At 34.0% G+C, this 21,644-nt stretch overlaps 2 protein-coding genes across 3 annotated transcripts; both read right to left on the bottom strand.

The window, feature by feature from the left end:
* Nucleotides 1–16,106: 16,106 nt before the first annotated feature.
* Nucleotides 16,107–17,990, bottom strand: LOC108488222 (ankyrin repeat-containing protein BDA1-like). Of its 2 annotated transcripts, XM_053019831.1 has the most exons (3): nt 17,694–17,990; nt 17,323–17,600; nt 16,107–17,206 (listed from the first exon to the last, which is right to left on the bottom strand). In XM_053019831.1, the coding sequence occupies exons 1-3, from the start codon at nt 17,902–17,904 to the stop codon at nt 16,241–16,243; spliced, it is 1,455 nt and encodes a 484-aa protein (XP_052875791.1). In that variant the 5' UTR covers nt 17,905–17,990; the 3' UTR covers nt 16,107–16,240. The 2 variants fall into 2 exon arrangements, with proteins under 2 accessions (XP_052875791.1, XP_017648001.1); XM_017792512.2 differs by having other exon boundaries at nt 17,323–17,990.
* A 2,158-nt stretch (nt 17,991–20,148) lies between these two features.
* LOC108488221 (ankyrin repeat-containing protein BDA1-like) lies at nt 20,149–21,442 on the bottom strand. Its single transcript, XM_017792511.1, has 2 exons — nt 20,846–21,442; nt 20,149–20,751 (listed from the first exon to the last, which is right to left on the bottom strand). Exons 1-2 carry the CDS (start codon nt 21,440–21,442, stop codon nt 20,149–20,151), a joined length of 1,200 nt encoding a protein of 399 aa, XP_017648000.1.
* Nucleotides 21,443–21,644: the final 202 nt, after the last annotated feature.

The raw sequence follows: 21,644 nt of genomic DNA on the forward strand, positions 1-21,644 counted from the left end.
GTTCCCCGCATGGTAGGCGCAACTAGCATTTGGATCGTACCATTTCGGTATGGAGGTTTAAGGAGGCCATGTAATGGGAGATATCAATTGTTTCTCCGAAGTTTTGGGTACAGTTCCCCATATGACACGTGAATAGGGGTGAATTGTTGTCTCTCGTGATTAGGCCTTGTTGGTCTTGGTTCGATTCTGGGTTGGCTTTGAGTGGGCGAGTGTTTTGTGGAAATGTGATGACGGCCTTTGGTTATTCATGGCGTATCTGAGGTAGGACGGATGTGATGCTTGGTAGTAAGGTGTTTGAGGAGGGTAATGGAAATTGGGGTGGATAATTTCGAGGTCGGGGTTGGTTAGAATACTGAATTGGGAATGTAATGACTCCAGTTCCCACCATGTGGGCTTCGGCTCTTTCTTCCTTCTGGTCTTTGCTTTTCTTGAGCCTTGATCCTTCTATTCGCCGCTCTTGACGGCATTCTCTATGAGTTCACCAGATATTACGATATCCGAAAAATCCTTCGTAGCACTTCCCACCAACTTGTCATAGAACGGTGCTTTGAGTATTGATGAAAAGGACTGTTATCTCGGTCTTAGTCGATGGAGGCTCCACTTGGGCGAGATATCTCTCCATCTTCTTGCATATTGTCTAAAGGATTCTGCTGGTTTCTTCTCCATCATTTGCAAGGTCATACGATGCGGCACCATCTCCGATACATGCTTGTACTGATCGCAAAATGCTGACGCCAAGTCTTTCCAGGATCGAATCTTTTCTCTACTAAGTTGATTATACCACCGGAGAGCTGACCCTGTTAGACTATCTTGAAAGCAATGTATGAGTAGTTTATCCTCGTTCACATAACCAGTCATTTTTCGACAAAACATGACCAAATGCGCCTTTGGACATCTTGTCCCATCATACTTCTCAAAATCAGGTACTTTAAACTTTGGGGGCAAAATCAGATCGGGTACCAAACTGAGCTCTTTGGCACCTAGTGCGGAGAAGACTTCAGTGCCTTCTATCGCTTTGAGTCTTTCCTCTAGACTCCTATATTTTGCGTCATGGTTATCCGATTTCAACTTGGCTACCTCTGCTGGGTCATCCAGATCTGGAACTAGTGGATCAGCAGGACTAGCCCCTGGGTTTGACGCGAATATTCCTTCCCCCAAATTAGCGGGTGGAGCAGGTGGCATAGGTCGATGTTCCAAGCCAGTGGGTTCCCCTTGAGTGCACCCTCTTTGTGTTGTATATGCGAATGGTGGAGTGAATCCTGGGGGATAGAGTGGATCCTGATCGTGGTGAATTCTTGATCGAGATTCTTCAATGTCAGGGTTCCGCATGGGTCCTTTCCCTTTAACTAGAGCTGACATCATCTCCATCATTTTAGCCATTTGATCTCTTTGCTCGAGTGATTCTTCTCGAGATCTCATCATTAGGTCTCTCGTCTCTTGTTGTGATTTGGCCGCTTGCTCTTGTAATTCTTTTTGAGTCCTTTCCATCCTTTCAATTCTCTCATTGAATTCAGCTTCCATCACTCTAGCTTGTCGGCGCGTTTTATACTGATGACGTGGTTCCAGTCTTGTGGTATTACAACTGCGAATCATATATTTTGTCTTCAGCGACCGAGTATGGGATATGCAATGTATGGATGAATGCATGAATGAATGTACGAATGTCAAAATGTTAACATGTCAATTATGCAAGGAATGCAAAATTGGTGTTAATTTCAAGGTAGCCCCATATTTAGGCATTTCATTGATCAACATAGCCTATTACACAAAGTTTCCATTTTTCAATGGTTACACAAATTTCCTAGCCACATTGCCTTGTTTCTTCACTTGCTCTAAAACTCGATATGTTCGATCTTTGGCTCGGAGGAATTGGTAATCGAGAACTTGACTTCATCGATAATTGAACAACTTGCATAGCCGCTGCAATTTCATTGATCAAGAAGCGAGTTGCATTTCCTTTTCCTTGAGAGTTCCTTCATACGCGTGAATGTCCCTATCGTATTGCTCACTCTTTTCTTCTAGAGCCTTCAGAAGGTTATCTAATTGTTGTTGATGAGATTGCAGCATATTTTCTAGATCTCGTGTTTTCCTTTTTAATTCTTGATGTTCAGACTGACTTTTAGCCAATTCTGCAGTCGCTATTTCATATTCGGCGTTCTTCCTTCTTAACTCTATCAAAGCGCGCGCAGCCTTTTCCTCCTCTTTCTTTGCTTTTCCCTCCCAAAACTCCATTCCTCCCTTGATATTGCTAATTTCTTCCTTCCATTCTGCTGTCGACTTGCCCAACCCGCTATTCTTTATAGTGTTTCTTAATTTCTTATTTTTCAAATGAAGGTCCCTTAAGTCGTTTCTCACAATCTCGGCTTCTCTTTGTACCTTTTCGCTCGGATCTTTCAACCTGAATTTCAATCTTCGTTGATAGTTTTCTTCTTGAAGGGCACTAAGGTCTCGAGACATCTTGGCCTTTTCTCGCTCAATTCTTGTCTTGCCATTTCTAGCTCGGGACGGCATTTCCTTGAGAAAGGATTCTGGATGGGGTGGTTTGTTGTCGAGATTTGCTGAATATTCACCCGTTGCTTCCTCCATACGTTGTAATCTTGGGTAAGGGTATCAGCATACAAGGCTAATTCCATAAAATGAATTTCCTTCCAAGATTTTGCAGTGTCTCGGACTCTCTTCATATATCCTTCACCCGTGAAAGCGAACTTGAACTGTGCTAATCCTCCAGCTATGGGAGGAATTGTCGCAAGAAAATTGCCTTTGGACCAATAGCGGAGCATATCCAACTCCTCCCCATAACCCAAGTAAAGGTACCCAATCTTGGCTTCCACATTTGTATAGCAAAGACCGAAGGACGGATCCGGGTGCTCTCCATGTTATATCCTCTCACAAGGTTACGAAAGATCGATACCCAATGTTGCTCAAGAACTTCCTTCTACCATTCTTTCTTGAGGAAAGCTTCTAGCGGGAGAATGTTTTAGAAAACATATGGAATGGAGTGCGCTCTACCTTCCGTAAGTGACTTAAAATCAAACATTGAGCAATCGCGCATCCGATAAATCGTCCCTCCCCTTTTCTTCGACAACTACTCAGGGACCTGAAGGTCTCGGCTAGGATGGTTGGGACAGGGTTGATTCCTTGTTTTAACCTTTCGAAGAAATCAACTACTGCCACTTCGAGATGTCCGAGAATCTTTGGGAAAATAACCAGACCATAAATGGCCAAAGCGAATAGATTTACCCTTTTCAGCATGTCGGGATGGTTCAGAGTCAAATCTCGTAGGGAGGACCATGGAATGCAAATGGTTTCGTTCTTCTTCTTCATCTGTTTTTCAGCCCATGCATCGGTCATGTCTGTCAGTCTTACTAACTTTTTCTTGAAGGTCATCGGCTTAGGCTCCTTCACATATATTTTGCCGAATTGTACATTGTCGATGCGGAGTAAAGCAGCATACTCTTCTATGGTTGGAGTCATGTCTTCTTGATTGAAGGTGAAACACTGATAAGCTGGGTCCCAGAACCGAACCATGGCTTGAATCAACTGTTCGTCTACACGGATGGTGATCAGGTGAGCTATATCTCCATACCTCTCAGTGAAAACGTCTCTAGTGTCTGAATCCCACTGATTCCAAATTCGAACCAAGTCCTCAAAGTTATTTTGGCGAACATTTACAGTTATATGTTCGGACAAATTGGCGACACACCCTTTCACTAGACTATCCCCCTTTTCTCTCTGAGTTTTTAGAGACCAGTCCCGAACCACGGCATTCTTCTCGGTTATTTGTGTAATTGACTCCTCCATCAGAAACCCGTTTTTTGGCAACCAACCTTTAATCAACACCTTCAATAATATGATGCCTATAATGCATGATGAAAAACAATAAAGCAAAGACAAACAAACTTGATTAGTAATTTAATACAGGTAGAAAAATATAAAGAACTTCAACAAATCGAACTACCCGACCTAGTTTATTAAACAGACCCGATCCTCTTATATAGAAAGTGAAAATGCAAAAGGCAAGAGGCATTCCTCCCGTGCACTTATTTTGGGGACTACTAAACGGGCAGAGGTTCGGCATGGCTCTAGTTAGGTGGCTCGTATGGTTCATTATATGCGGTTTTGGTTCTAGATAGGTACTCGAATTGCCCGTACTATCATCTGCTAAGATTAGCACGGAGCCTCGGTCATAGTCTATCACAGGCTCACGAGTTCAATTCGAGTGATTACATTTACTTATGCCTATGCGGAGGGACAAGTTAACTCACGAAAGCATAAGTCATATGTAACCCGAAAGTATTCACTAGCCTGTGTGGAGGGACGAGTTAACTCACGAAGGCGTAGCGTTTACTTTCACTTAAACGGACGGAGCCGGGTAGAGAGCTCATGTTATGCAACAAAATGCACGTGCACGTGTGGGGAGAAACTTGCAAACCTTTACGTTTTATTTAAAAAACTAAACCAAAACTAAAATCACAAAAATTTAAAGCTGAAAAACAACCGGATAAAACAAGTTAGAATATATACAACACGATGCAAATGCATGATTTTTTTGAAAACAAAAAATTTGAAGATCACGACTAAATGTTAATTTGAACAAGGAACTTTGAAAATTTTGACAACGCGAGTTTAATTCGACTCGACTCTCAAAAAGGGTCCCCAGTGGAGTCGCCAGCTGTAGCGACGTAAAAAAAAATTTAGTTTCGCTTGGTCGCTAATTGTGGCGATTTATTAAACATTTGAAAACCAACTTTCGATTTTATTAACAAAGGGAGTCGCCACCGATCCTTTTTTATAGGTGTGATCGGACACCTAATAAAATTATTTTAAAACAAAAAGAAGGCCAAATTTAGGTCTACGTGAAAGTCCAGAGAAAAATTGGGGTTCGAGTCGATTCTGCTGAGGAAGGTATTAGCACCCTCGCGACGCCCAAAATTGGTATCTCATAAACATTTGTTGACTTGATTTTCAAAAATACGAGTTCAATATAATATTTAATCGTGATCCGATTGAAAAATGAGAATTTTTAGTTTTCGATTTTTTTAGAAAGGGTGTCCCGTTTTTTAACACAAGCCGACGAATTTCACCCAACATAGCGATGAAATCGATGGCTTAATATTAAATCGGTACATTGCCTTATTTTGAAATTAATTAAAACATGAGAAAAATATTCCTAAAGTGAGAAATTAAAAATAGATAAAGGACTTAAAAAAAATGATATCATTAATGAAAAATATTAATATGGAATACTAGAATATTAGAATAACAATAATAATGATATTTACAAAATAAAAACAAATCATGTACTAATAATAAAATAGGAAAAATGATATATTTGGTAATAATAATATAAAATAATAATATGTACATAAAATACATATATATATATATGCATATAATAAAAGTATGTAATAATAATAATAATAATATCTACAATAAAAGAAAATATTAGGAAGCGTACCTAAAAAATATATACATAAAAATTTACAACAATAATATAAAACAATGATATGTGCAAATATATATATATATATACATATGTACATAAAATATACACTAATATAATAATAGTTATAATAATACTAGCAATAGTAATAATTTGTAATAATAATATATACACAATATGGTATTTAAAATATATATATATATATATATGTATATAATAGTATTTAAGAATATATACATAAGAAATATATAACTAATGGCATTAAAAATATATACATAATATATATAAAATACCTAAAAAAAAGGGGAAAGAAGAGAGAAGGGAGGGAAAGGAAATTCGCCAAGGGGGCGGTCACGGTTGATCGTCGGTCGTCATTGTCGTCGGCCACCACCCACGTGGCGGAAAAGGTAAATTTTTTAACAATATATGTATATATAAAGAAAGAAAAAATAACACAAAAAAAAGAAAAAAATTGAAAGAAGAGGAAAAAGAAAAAGATGCAACCTTTTATTGATGTTTCTTTTGTGTTCAAAATTTGAAGGATTTTTCTGTTTTTTTCAATCTTTGTAAAATCCCCCCTCCTCTTTTTTTTTTACATGATTTTTGAATGGCTTTTTATAGCCATTTTTTACATGATTTTCTATTATTTTTTTTTTCTATTTTGTAGGTGGTGGTGGTAGACAATGGATATAAAAAATGGGAGGAAAAATAGGGCAAGTGGGAAAGTGGTTAGGTGGCTAGGGTTTTTTTAGTTTTTTTTTTTTTGTTAGGTTTTTCTTTTTTCTTCTTTTTTTTTTTGGGTTAGGTTTTTTTTGGGGGGGCTTAATAGGCTTTTGAATTGGGTTTAATATTTAGGTTTTGTAATGGGATTGGGTAGATGTAAATGGGTCATGAGTTAAGGGTTTTAGTGGGTTTAGAGGTTTGGTTGGGTTTTGATGAAATCGGGCCCGAGCAATTTGGGCTTCTACAATAAATCTACCAGGTACAACAAGAACCAAACTTAAAGAGTTGACAAGCTGCACATCAACAAAAGAACAGAAACACAAAACAAACATACAAGACCTGTCAACCAACAAAAGAGAGCAGAAACAGCATTGCAACTCAAAAGAAGAAATCAACGAGGACAAGGCAGATGGATGGCTGTATACTTTAAGGTTAAAATTTATTTTCATCCATGTGATTTATTTTATTCAATTTTTTTGAGGAATCTTTTATCCAAAGTTAAAAGAATAAAAGTATGCGTGTTATATGCTCATACTCCAAAGTTAAAATTTTTCTGGAAACTCTTCATTTTCGGTTTAAAAATTAATATAATTGAAATTATATTTAAGAAATTGTTTCTTCTATTGATATTAGTTTTGTATTATCCAAATTGAAGAATCCTCTGATAACTAATATGTTCAATCTCAAAAGTTTAAATAAATGGCAACCAGCTGTGTGAACAGATGAGAAAAGATTTAGTACTATAAATCAAGCATTAGAGTCATGAGTATAAAAAAAAAAGAAGATGGATTTGTTTAATTGAAGATTTAGTATTATAAAATATGCATAATATTTAATTATTAATTGAAGAATTATTTTGTTTATTTCATTGGTTTTTTCTTGTTAAATTGTAGTAAATAATTTATTATTATTATTATTATTATTATTATTGGAGTAATTCTTCTAATGAGTTTAGTTGGCTCCATTTGTTTTTCTTGAAGAATTTTTGGAAAGCTTAAAAATAGCTAAGCAGATGGGACACATCATAAATCAACATATTTTTGTGATGGGCTGCGGATAAAAGCCTATAGCGAATGTACATAAAATATTTTATGGATGTCAATTGATTAAATGGTGTTCATTTAGTTCACTTGAATCGACTTGATTTATAAAACGTGTGAAAAATTTAATCTATTTGAAATTTTGGTGATCCAATAAAACATGCAAAGAAAATTAGGATTGAATTTTGTAATCTTAAAGGATTGACAATCCTTTAATAATCTCAATCATAGATAGGCTCTAGAGTTGTGATGATAAATATGGAAACTAATTTTAGAAGATTTATATCTTAAAAGATTTGATTTTATAATATTAAAGGATTATTTAAATTTTTTAAAAACTCAATTATAATTAACTTTAACGATATTAATGTAATTTAATTTGTATCATTAAACAAGAAAAAGGAAAAAATCAAGCAGGACGAAGCAGATGAATTACTATATATTAAAAATTATTTTCGTCATATGAACCATTAGAATTTGAAGTATTATCTTTCCTGCCAAAACCATCAGGTGGGTTAAGATTAGCTTTAATATTTTTATAACACTATCTTTTATATTTTTTTGATATACATGTTTAATTTCTTTAAGAGCAAAATAAAGCTTAGTGTAATTTGTACATATTATTGATACATCTATTGAAATTATAACTTATAAAGAAAACAAATTGATATATTAATACAAATTGATGCACAACAAGAATCAATTTCCATCATAAAGTTGGCTCAATTGCCAATTAAACTATTTCCTTAGCATAATTGACATAGATTAAGAAATAACCAATATCCTATGAATATAGTAAGGTATGGCCAACCAAAACCACTAAAACCACCACCATCATCGATGATTACATCAATTCTAGCATAATCCCTGGCAACGGCGCCAAAATTTGATGTGTCGTTAAGAGCATAAAAAATATCCTATTCCCTGTAAAATAGTAAAAATGATAGTAAAGATAATAGTAAAGGGGAAGTAGGGTCGAATCTTCAGGGGCCGGATTATACGAATACTTGTTTCTCAAATCACAGGCGTAATCGTGCCTAAGCAAACTCAAGTGATGAAAAAAATAAAAAGTAAAATTAAAGATTTGATATGGAAAAAATAAAAAAACAGAATCTAAAGTTGACTGAAATTGTGATTACGAAAATAATAAAAATAATAAAGAGAGTTGAAGGAAAAGAAATTCTTATTGGTAGATTCCAGCCTCCAGTTGTCTCATTCCGCCTTGAGTTTAATCCTCAGCTTTTAAATAACCCTTCTCAACTCAAGTAAGCCAGTTATAGTGGAAGAGGACGCCTACGACTACCAGCTCCAAATATTAGACTTTCGATTTTTAGGGAACCTGACTCTAGCCAGTAATCTATGCTAGATCAACGCTTCTCAATGGCGAATCCCACGTCATTTTGTCTCTTTGGCTCACCAACCTCTGACGTAGTAAGTTAACGAACCGACTGTGCAATCCTTCCAAAACATACAAAGCGGCCGCCTTTGCATATGCTGAAAAGCTTACTTCTTAAGGGCCATGGACGGAAGCGTCAGCCCGTAGTGCGGAGAAACGATGAATACTTGGCGAGAAGGCTAAGTACCGATTCTAGGCCTCAAGAACCCTTTTTGGGGAATATTGACAACTTTCGGCTAGATAGGTTTTAGTGCCTCATAATAATGGTGGAAAAGAAAATAAATATAAAAATAGAAAAGGGAATTTTATTGAAAGAAAATATGAAGAAACAAAAGCCTAGACTTTCAGGGGGAAAGTGTTTTCAGAAAAAGATGAACCCTAAATAGAGTCACTTCACCCCCTATTTATAGTGCTAGGGAGATAGTCTAATTTAACTTAAATTCTAAAAAGATAAATACATTTAATTAGAGATAAGTAAAGATGATTAAAATTAAATCCTAAAATTAAATAATCCTAATAATTATCTTAATATTAATTATCCTAATATAAATAAAATAGAGTCTTATAAAATAAAATCTTTTCTTTTTGCGTTTTTAGTCCTTGTGTCTTTCATGCTCGCACTTTTGGCACAATCTTTTTCCTGTGTCGCATATCAGCCCAATATGTCTCCAAATTCGTACTTTTGCCCCTTAATTTTGCTTTGGCCTCCAAATCAGTACCTAAAAGATAAAAAGACAAAATAGCTTAAATTAGTAGGATCAAGCTCAGAATAAACACATGATTAATACATAAAAATACGTTATTCTAGAGCATTATCACATGTGCCTTTAATTCTTTTATCTGAGCAGATAATTGATTCCTATGCATATCATGCACCTCTTTGAGTGTCAAAAGTTTCCTTTCTTTCTCAACTGAATTAGTGAAATTTTTAACCAAATCTTCTTTGGTTAACTGAGCCATTGACTTGTAGTTGGCATGGCTAAGCCTCTTGTGACACAGTTTGGATTCATCTGCAGCAGCTGTATAGGCACTATTTGGACTCTTATTCTAGTCCACAATAAAACTTTTTTCTGTCATAACTACTGTCATGAGCTTGGATCCACTTGGATCACTAATCAGGCATTCTTTACCTTTGAATACAACTGAATAGCCCTTCTCAAGCAATTGAGCAATGCTAAGCAAATCTCTATCAATTTCAGGCATTAACAAGACATTTGTATCTCCTTTGCCTTCAGGTTTGATGAAGTGTCCATTTCTGACCTTCACATTTGTTTTGAATCTTCTGTCAATTGACTTAAAAATGCCAGCATCAGGGGTCATGTGGTTTGTGCAACCACTATCTATCAACTATCTATTTGTGGCTTTTTTTTAGTAACTAATTCCCATGCATATCATGCACCTCTTTGAGTGTCAAAAGTTTCCTTTCTTTCTTAACTGAATTAGTGAAATTTTTAACCAAATCTTCTTTGGTTAGCTGAGCCATTGACTTATAGTTGGCATGGCTAAGCCTCTTGTGACACAGTTTGGATTCATTTGCAGCAGCTGTGTAGGCACTATTTGGACTCTTATTCCAGTCCACAATAAAAATTTTTTTCTGTCATAATTACTGTCATGAGCTTGGATCCACTTGGATCACTAATCAGGCATTCTTTACCTTTGAATACAACTGAATAGCCCTTCTTAAGCAATTGAGCAATGCTAAGCAAATTTCTATCAATTTCAGGCACTAACAAGACATTTGTAACAAGTTTGGTACCTGTAAGAGTGTTTATCAGCACATCTCCTTTACCTTCAGCTTTGATGAAGTGTCCATTTCTGTGTTTTGAATCTTCTGTCAATTGACTTAAAAATGCCAGCATCAGAGGTCATGTGGTTTGTGCAACCACTGTCTATCAACCATCTATTTGTGGCTTTTTTTTAGCAACTGAGCAAGAAACTGAAAAAACTTGCTCTTCTTGGTCACTATCTTCTTCTTCCACTTGAACTTCAGCTCTTGGTTACTGGGGCTGGTTGTGTCTTGGTCTGCCCTTGTTTTTGCAAACCCTTTCTACATGACCCATCTTCTTGTAGAATCTGCACTACACATCAAGCCTGAACCAACATACTTCACCCGGGTGACTTACCCATCTGTAGTGTGGGCAGGGTGGATATCTTCCTGCACCATCTGCTTTAGGCTCGTTTGACCAGGTATTCTTGCCTTTGTAGGCAAAGATGCTCGAGGCAGACTTGGCTTTAGCTTGAAAGGCATCTTCTTGGTGCTCCTCCGATCTGTTGGCCCTCCTTGGCTTTTGTGCTTACAGAGCATTGATCAGCTCTGTTAAAGAGATGCTGGTCAGGTCCCTTGAGTCTTCAAGAGGTGAGATTTTTGCCTCATACCTTTCAGGAAAGGTTGAAATCACCTTCTCCACTACCCTTGCTTCATTAAACTGCTCACCAAGGAGCCTGATGTTGTTTACTACAGCCATAATTCTGTCTGAATACTGCTTGACAGTTTCTTTTTCCTTCATCTTCAAGTTCTCGAAGTCTCTTTTCAAGTTCAGAAGCTGTTGTTGCCTTGTTCATTCTATACCTTAAAACTCCTCCTTCAATCTGTACCAGGCTTGCTTTGGTGTCTCACAGGACATGGTCCTTGTAAAAATCACATCTGACACAGAGTTTTGAATGCATGGCATGGCTTTGTGCCTCTTGGTCCTTTCATCAGCATGCTGCCTCATTTGAGCCACTGTTGGGTTGGCTCTAAGTGGTGCTGGTTCAACTCTGAGTTGACCACCTCCCATAGGTCAAATGCCTATAGGTAGGTCTTCATTTTAACCACCCATATATATAGCCTTTTCCATTGAAGACTGGTGGTGCAGCTGGTGAGAAGCCTGATGTAGCCATTGTTCTGAAGGTTGAAATATGACAGGTCCACTAAGAAATGAGCTCTAGATACCAATTGTTGGTGTTTTGGCACACTTTATTCAGATGAAGTATGAACTTCAGTCTTGATCTTAAACAAAAATGTAATAAATCCGAATGAAGAATGAAGAAAACTTGAGAATCAGGTCTGGAGTTTTTAAGGAAAAAGCAAAGAAAATAAGCAAAGGAAATGGAGAGGATAATGAATGAAAAAGATGATGATTTTTCATTAACTAAACATTGGCAAACTGCCATTACATATATCAAACATGAGATGATCATTACAAGTCAAAATGCTACCTAAACATTTACCTAACACCACTTAAAACATTGAAAATTCCTAAACTAGCTTGCACAAGTTGCTTTGCTGAATTTTTAGTCAATCAACATCTAAAAATACATCAAAAGATTTACCAACTAAGTTCTAAAAGAACTGATTACAAAATATGAACTTAAGGTAACCAAAATGAGTTGAAATCGGACAGCATCAGTAAGCTTCTGCTTCTGTCTATTGGTCTCAAACTGAATGGCCACCTTTTCTGGTTCAATATGCATACTTCATCCGATAATAATACAACAATTTAATCTCTTTTCTTTACAACTGCATGCATGGCTCGGGTTGCTTCTTGACACTTTGGCTTCTTCACATGCTGTATGCAAGCCAACTTCAACAAGGAGTCTTGATAAACTCCACTTCATCGAAGCGCCTCAAAACATTTCCATCTCTTTGAATCAATTTATACAATTCACTGACATCTCCTGTACAAGAAATTGTTCTGAAACTTTGGTCCATGTTTGAAACAAGGAGCAATTTCACAATAAGAGACAAAAATTGAAAGGGATGAAGGGCACCTAGAGGAATTAATTTTACTTCCCTTGTGTGAGAAAGAAAGAGGAGAGTGGTTTCCTTTATATAAGAATTGTATTTTTTCAGTCTCGTCCAAAGGTGCTTATCTTCAGGTTGGAGCTACGGTTCACTTTTAGTGTAAAACATGGTTTCCACTTTCAAAGGTGCTTATCTTCGTTTAGCAACAATGGTTCAGTTTTAGAGTGGAACATGGAAGAAGCTTCGATCAAACCATTCTTTTTCTTATTTTGCATTTCTTTCGTCCTATATATCTATTTTTAATTTGAAATTAACCCTTTAATTAGAAGATAATACATATGTAAACATGTTTGAATCTCATTCTCTCATATATAATAATAACAACAATGTTATTGAACTAAAACTCAACTAATAATATTATCTTTTGTTACTTCATTTGTTTCTGATTGAATAGTTATTATTATCTTTTGTTACTTCATTTGTTTCTGATTGAATATTTATTCTTTTCTTTCTACTATACATTTATTGTAGATACTTTCATTTGCTTTCTTGAAAGTGAATAAAGAGGAATTTTATACTTCCATTTGATTCTGATGACTTTTCCTTTTTATTTTTTTTCTCAATTCACCAAGGAATTTAATTTATTTTGGGAATTTTAATAACAAAAAACCATCTAATCCTATGGAGTAAACAATATATATTTGAAGTGAAAGGAATGGAGGTTTTGAGATACGTAGGATGGAACCTTTTTCCTGTTGTGCATGTTTAATTTACTAAAATTAGCTCCTACCAAAAAGAGAAATTGGAAAGAAAAAAGAAAAATGAAGAGCATATCTAACTTTGACAGATCATATATTTTTAATTGTTTTTCTAACTATATATGTTATTATATTGTTTAACTTACAACCCATTAAAATTTTGAGTATCATATCTATCCATATTTATTATAAGTATTTTATTGATTTAGTGCTACTATCCAACAGAAACTAATTCAATAACGAAATTCATGAAATATTCTCTTATATACAAAAAAAATTTATATTTTATAATGATATTTTTATTATTTTTATATGATCAACAAAAAATTTGATATTAATAATGAGATTTACACCCAAAACACCATGCATAATAAATAATTATTTTTACTATTATAATCAAAGCATCAATTTACTTTTATATAAATTTTTAATAAGCATATAGTTTATAATGTAAATTATCTAATATCCATTGTATTTATTGTCAGAAAATGATAATTACAAGTTAAAATATCTAGTAGTAATTATTAATATTATTTTGTTTTTTTATCTTTAATTTATTGTCACACATGTGAAAAAGTGCATATTTTTTATCCTTTAGTAAATTCATCGGGGCGGGTCAGGCTGCACCCAAGCCTGTGCAAAAATGTCTTACCTAAGGCTTAGCTCGTTTTTTAAACGGGCCTTATTTTTTTGTCCAACTTATTTTTTGGACCTATATTTTTGTTTAAACTTTCTCATATTTCAAGTTGGCCTTCGAGCTGGACCGTGTGGCCCGACTCATGATCAGGTCTATTGTCATCTTACTTAAAGCATGGTTCAGCTGATTTTTTTTTAATCTCATAAAAATTTTAAAACTCTATTTCCAATATATTGAAGATACATAAAGAAAACATAGATAATAAATAAGCGTAACACAAATAGATTGGACTACAAAGTCTACAAGATTAAGTGCTACAACGTTGACAACACTGTTTGAAGCAAAATCTGCATACATAAAGAAAAAACCCAACATCCCAAGACTATAAGATTAAGTTCCACTTCTAACCTCACATGAGGAGCTTCGTGACTGGCGTCATACGTACATAATATAGTATGAACAATATCCTATAACTATATTGGTTCCTTCCCAGAAATCATCCTTTATGAAAAGAAATAACCAGCATCCGTCAATGCTAATCTTAAAAATTCTGTGTCACCCTCAGGAGTATTTACTTTAACATAGTCAACCAAATCTGAAGGAGCTAACCAACATCCCAAAATTGCAACACTGGGTTTTGACACCCGATCAGTAAAAAACATGACCAATGTTAAAACCAAAAGCAATAGCGAAAATACTTCCATAACTCTATATGCAAACTCAGTTGGGGTTATGAAAGATATTGATTGGTCGAAGCATACTAGAAAGCAAGTAGTACTTGAATTGTTTTCTTGAAACCATGGTGAAAAGGTTTAAGCAGGGCTAGTGTTAGGAAATAGATTACCATGAACACAACATAAGTTGGAATATAGAAAAGAAGAAACTCAAGATTGACCAAGTACTGATTTCCCTAGTACTTCTGATCTCTTAGGCCATGACTTGTTTTATTTGATATTAAACGCATTGGTAGAAGCGTATCTAGTGGTTGGCAAATGCCCGGTCTCCTTAAAATAAAAAAAAATTAATTTATACTTTTAAATTTTTAAAATTTTAAATTAATAAAAATAAATTTGTACTTTGGGCTCCTAAAAAATTGATAAAATTTTGATTTAGTCCTTTAAAAATTATAAAATAAAAGCTATTCAAATTTAAAATTGTATTTTTATTATCGTAAAAATTACAATTTAAGTTAGACCCGTAAAAAAATTTTCTAACTTCACCCCTGTTCATTGGCTCAATTTAGTCATGATCCTATAAAATTATAAAATTATTTTAATTACTTTTATTTATTTATTTCTTTTCTACAATTATTTTTCCTTTTCTCTTTTATTCTTCTTGCTTTTATTCATCCAAACCTTCTTACCTGTAAAATCTTCTTTTAATTAATTGAATGTTATTTTATTGGCTAAAGATATAACTTTCCTTCTTGGTAGGTTCTATGATGGTTAAAAGATCCATTTAAAGATTTATTCACTTATTATAATTATGGTGAGATTTACCTAAATTTTGCGCAAGTGAATTATCATGTCTATATAACTCACGTGCTTTGATATATTGAAAACATGTGATCTCAATGTAATCGGTTGAACATTAGTATTTTGGATACATAACTTATATATGGCATGGCTCCTCTGACAATGGTGAAATCATAGCTCGATAAAAAGAGTAAATGATATTCTCTTACTGGCATTGTATGGATTATAAAAATTGAAACATGATCATGAGTTCTTTTTTTTTTTTGGCGGGGGGGACAAATGGTTTTTTCAATATTAGAATGTGTAATGATCATTTTAATTGTGGAAGATATAATGGTGATGAGATAAAAATGGATCAAATTAAGTTAATGAATTTAACATAAAGGGATTATTGACAGGGGCGAAGCCAGAAAAAAATTTTTGGGGGGGGCCGAAGGAAATTTTAATTTTTTATAGTCTATATATTTATAATTTTTAAAGGATTAAATTGAATTTTTATAATTTTAGGGGGGCCAAAGTGTAATTTTACCTTTACTAATTTAAAATTTTAAAAAAATCTAAAGGGCCTAAATGAAAATTTCCCATTTTAAGGGGGGCCGGGGCCCATGCCTGCCCCCCTAGTTTCGCCCCTGATTATTGATATCTATAAGGGTGACACGTATGATAAGGTTATTAGACAAAAACTTAATTTAGTAGCTTTCGTAATGATATAATGGAGAGCTCGCTCATGATACTTTTGGTGAATTGACTTCATGATTAAATAATTTTGTAATTAATAGATGAAGAATTGAAACTGTCAAACTCTTAATGATATTTAAAACTATGCAATTTAGTTTAAATCCTATAATTAATTTATAATAAATACTATCTAATTTAGTTAATTACTTTGTAAATTAAAATGTATAGCAAATTATCTCTAGTCAATAAAATTTTTATATTATTTAATTAGTAATAAAAAATTAAAAACTCAATTCCCAAATACATAAAGAGAACATGGATAATAAATAAGCATAATACAGAGATTGGAATACAAAGTCAGCAAGATTAAGTGCTACAAAGTTGACAACACACTTTGAAGCAAAATCTACATAGATAAAGAAGAAACCAACATCCCAAGACTAAAAGAGGGCATGCCACCATGGAAGGAGGAGCTTCCCAACTGACAGTAGCCATTATATAGAATGAACAGTATCCTATTACGATAATGGTTCCTTCCCAGAAATCATCCTTTACGAAAAAAAATAACCAGCATCCGTCAATTGCTAATCTTAAAAGTTTTGTGTCACTATCAGGAGGAATTCGTTTAACAAAGTCAAACAAATTTGAAGGAGTTAACCAACATTCCAAAATTGCAACACTAGGTTTTGATACCCGATCAGTAAAATGCATGACCAATGTTAAAACAAAAAGCAATAGTGAAAATAATTCAATAACTTTATATGCAAACTCAGTTGGGACCATGTAAGATATTGATTGGTCGAAGCATACTGCGAAGAAAGCAAGTATTACTTGGATTGTTTTCTTGAAACCATGGGGAAAAGGTTGAAGCAGGGCTAGTGTTAGGAAAAAGGTTACCATGAACACAACATAGGTCGGAATATAGAAAATAAGAAAATTTGCTTGATGAAGTACTGATTTCCCTAGTGCTTTTTGATCATATGATTTCTTGGACCATTCGGTGTTGTCACCCTGCCAAACACCACCAGGTGGGCTAAGAGTGGCTTGGTAGGTTCCAGTTAGAAGCAGCCCTAAAACTACTAGTAAGGCATTGCGGTCATCGCTTGATATATTATCCAAATCCTCAAAAATTATTGATGATGCTTTTGCGACATACTTGGCTATTTGTATCTCCCACTCAGATTTAATGTTTGAAACTTCTTCAATAAAGCAACCACGCAGAATTCTGATGCTTTCTCTGTTATTATGTTGTTCTGCAACAGCCAGTGCGGTTAAACCGGCTTGATTGGTGGCATGCTTATCAGCCTTGCAACTTAATAGCAGTTTAAGCATCTGTTTAAATGATAGTATAAGATTTAAAAAAAAAAAAAAACTACAATCAGTTAATCATGGCTATGGAGTACAAAAGAATCTATTTAATATTAATTATTAAAGCGGATGAGTCAAACCTGGGTTTGATTATTTCTAGCAGCTATGTGTAATGCAGTGTTGCCATCTTCGTCCTTTCTATTTACTTCTTCCCGATAATAGTCCTTCTTCTTAAGCATTCGAATTAAAATCTGAAGAACATCCAACCTTTTGTTTTCCGCTGCAATATGCAAAGCACTGCGATTCTCAGTTGTAACATCTCGGATACAATCAGGACAAGCCTTCAAAAATGTTTCCAGCAGACTGTCATGGTTTCCAGCTTTACAAATGTAGTGCAACGGAGTCTCACCATTCTTCCCTGTGACACGAACAAGATCTTTATCCATTTGTAGGAAACGAAGCACCATCTCATTATGCCCCTTTTCCAATGCAAGGTGAATGGGGCTCAAACCTTGTTGGTTTAGCTTCCTAGCAAATGACGGCTTCAGCTTCATCATCTCCATTGCGAACCTGATGCACCCTTCATCTGCAGCTACATGTAAAGGAGTCTCCATGAACTCCACTTCATTGAAGCGCCTCAAAACATTTCCATCACTTTGAATCAATTTATACAATTCACTGACATCTCCCGTACGAGAACTTGTTCTGACACTTTCGTCCATGTTTGAAACAAGGAACAAATTCACAATAGGAGACAAAAATTGAAAGGGATAAAGGGCATTTAGAGGAATTAATTTTACTTCCCTTGTGTGAGGAAGAAAGAGGAGAATGGTTTCCTTTATATAAGAATTGTATTTTTTCAGTCCCGTCCAAAGGCGCTTATCTTCATGTTGGAGCTACGGTTCACTTTTAGTGTAAAGCGTAGTTTCCACTTTCAAAGGTGCTTATCTTCGTTTAGCGGCAATGGTTCGGTTTTAGAGTGGAACATGGAAGAAGCTTCGATCAAACCATTCTTTTTCTTATTTTGCATTTCTTTCGTCCTATATATCTATTTTTAATTTGATGCTACTATTCATAACGTTTTAATTAACCCTTTAATTAGAAGATAATACACATGTAACATATTTGAATCTCATTATCTCGTATATGATAATAACAACAATGTTATTGAACTAAAACTCAACTAATAATATTATCTTTTGTTACTTCATTTGTTTCTGATTGAATATTTATTCTTTTCTTTCTACTATACATTTATTGTAGGTACTTTCATTTGCTTTCTTGAAAGTGAATAAAGAGAATTTTATACTTCCATTTGGTTCTTATGACTTTTCCTTCTTTTTTTTTTCTCAATTCACCAAGGAATTTAATTTATTTTGGGCATTTTAATAAAAACAAAAGTCATCTAATCCTATGGAGCAAACAATATATATTTGAAGTGAAAGGAATGGAATTTTTGAGATGCGTAGGATGGAGGCAAAGTCTCTTGTTGCAACCTAATTTTTTCCGTTGTGCATGTTTAATTTACTCAATTAATTCCTACCAAAAAGAAGAAATTGGAAAGAGAAAAGAAAAAAGAAGAGCATATCTAACTATATTTTGATTAGACTTGGGCTTTTTCCTTTTCAATTGTTTTTCTAACTCTATATGTTATTATATTGTTTTAACTTACAACCCATTAAAATTTTGAGTGTCATATCTATCCATTTAAAACATAAGTTTAAGTGTATAAAAAGTGTTTAAATTTTTTAAAAATACAATTAAGTTTTTATTTTTATTTTTGGTTGTGTACTCATTTGGGTATTTGAACTTTCAAAATGCATCAAAATGGTCCTCAAACCTTAAAAAAACAATTAAGCCCTTTTATTAAAAATTAGAAAAAATTATAAAAATAAAATCAATAAATATTATAAATATTATTAAATCTCAATGAAAAAATTCAAATATTAAAAATTAGAACAAAATATAAAAATCGTAAAAAATATTAAAAATTGTAAAATTTTATAAAAGTTATAAAAATTATAAAATATATAGAAATATAAAAATATATAAAAATTATCGTACCAAAAGAATTATTTATAATTTTTCTATAGCTTTTATTGATTCTTTTATCATTTTTCGCCACATGTTATGCTATATTATAACACGTGATGACTTTAATTGAAAAAAAATTAGGTCGTTAACTTTAACAATCAACAGTTAAAGTTAATTGTTAAAGGACTTTTTATGCATTTTATAATTTTTTATAATTTTATAAAATTTTACAATTTTTATTTTTTACGATTTTTATAAAAAATTCTATTTTTAATATATTTTTATATTTTTATATTTTATTAAAATTTAATACTTTATCTAAAATATATTGATTTTATTTTTTTATATTTTTTCTAATTTTAATAAGAGCAGGGCTTGATTTCTTTTTTGAAAAATTTTGAGGGTCTTTTTTGATGCATTTTGAAAGTTCAAGTACTCAATTGAATGCAAAAAAAGAGGAGGGACTTAATTTTTTTTTTTTTAAGTTTGGGGGATTTTTACACCCTTAAGCTAAAAAATATAATTTTAGTTTCTTCTAATTTTTTAAAACTTTTAGTAGTTAAAGTAAAAAAAGAAAGAATAAGGGTCAAATTGACAAATATTGTAAAGGTTGAGGGCTAAATTTGCTATTTTATCTAGTTTTTAATAGAGTTAATAGAATAATTAACAGAGTATTGAAAATCAGCAAATCAAAAAGTATAAAGACCAATTTTGAGCAAAGTGACTAAATCTGCACAAATCAAGAAGCCCAGGGACTATCCTTAGAATTTAACCTAAAATATAAAAAGATAAATAAATTAATATATTTTTGTTAGTAATATATAAACGAAGTTAACACTCCATTAATCACACCAAATCAGGCAATAGCTTTTTTACAATTAATCTATATGTAAAAGCCCACTGGCTTCTTGCTATTGTTAAGTCCACATTTATCAATTTTCCTTTCTTTTAGTTTCCAATGTAGATGAGCCCCAAATGAAATAACTAAACTTTTGGGTTGGGGTTATCACCACCGTCGACATGACATAGCAAATGACTAATGGCACTACTGGCAAAAGAACCAATTCAGCTTTAGGAGCCCTTGTTAAGAAAAGAACTGTAAGGAAAAGTGTGATGAGAAATGATGCAGCATTAGGTATATAAAACCAAAGAAAACTACTTGCTCCCATCACTGATCTCCCTGCTACATTTGGAATCTTATCGGAACCTACATCAGCTTGTAAAACACCACCTGGTGGGTTGAGAATTGCTTGGTAGGTCGCCGTTAGTACCAACCCGGTTAGGGCCAGGAACGCATTTCGTCTGTCACCTGGGATATTGAGATTGGTCTGAGTGATGAGTACCATTAATCTTACGGAAAACTCAACCTTTAATCTTAAGAGATCAGATATGGGTACGGGTTTGGAGATTGAGTAAGCATTTAACCCTCCAGCTTGGGATGGAAGGATGATAGCTCTGTTAGCATTGCTTTGTTGTTGTAAAATATCTAGTGCCATCGAACCATTCGAATTGATTACGTTCTTTTGAACCCCACTCTAATAATAGTCTTATCATCTGTTGCATAGATTCATATACAAAATAAATAAAATGCAAGTAATTTGTTATTAATTCTAGTGTATGAGATCATACCTCTACTTGATTATGAATGTTTGATGCAGCTGTATGCAATACTGGGTTGCCTTCCTTGTCTTTCCAGTTTAAAACATCTAATTCCCACAATCCGCCATCTTTATTATAAGTCCTTCGTAACCAATGTCCAAGGAGTTGAAGGGCTTCAAGCTTGCTTCTTTCTGCTGCAATGTGAAAAACAGTCTTACCGGAAATGGTCACATCGGTGATGCATTGAAGGCAAGTTATAAGTAACTTAGCCACGAGATCAGCGTCACCTTGTTCAGCTGCGTATTGCAAAAGGGTCATGCCTTTAGTCGCTTTCACTAGAACCAGCTCCAAGTTAATTTTCAAGAGCTCAAAAAGCAATTGGTCTCGGTGATTATGCAAAGCAATGTGCATTGGGGTAAAACCATCTGGATTCAGCTTTGTGGCAAATGATGGCTTTAAATTCATCATCTCCACCGCAAAATCAACTTGTCCCGCGGCTGCAGCAATATGCAGAGGAGTGTCAATGAATGGAACCTCATCGATCTGCTCCAAAAGGTATGGATCTTGCTGGAAAAGCTCGTACAGATCGTCGAAATTTCCTGAGTGAGCAACTTGCGCCCAATTCATTAAAGTCAAAATCTGCAAGAACAATCGTCTACATGTATCGACAGATAAATTACTTAAGGGACTTGTATATCATTTGCCACTCAAGAACATGCTAATCGTGTATACAAAGAAAAATATAGAAACACGTTTGATTAGATTCCAATGCTAGGCTAAAGAAAAAAGATTATACCCTTTTTTTCCTCGAGCTGCCATTGCTGCAAAT

The sequence above is a fragment of the Gossypium arboreum genome, chromosome 10, assembly GCF_025698485.1.
Source record: "Gossypium arboreum isolate Shixiya-1 chromosome 10, ASM2569848v2, whole genome shotgun sequence".
NCBI lineage: Eukaryota > Viridiplantae > Streptophyta > Magnoliopsida > Malvales > Malvaceae > Gossypium > Gossypium arboreum.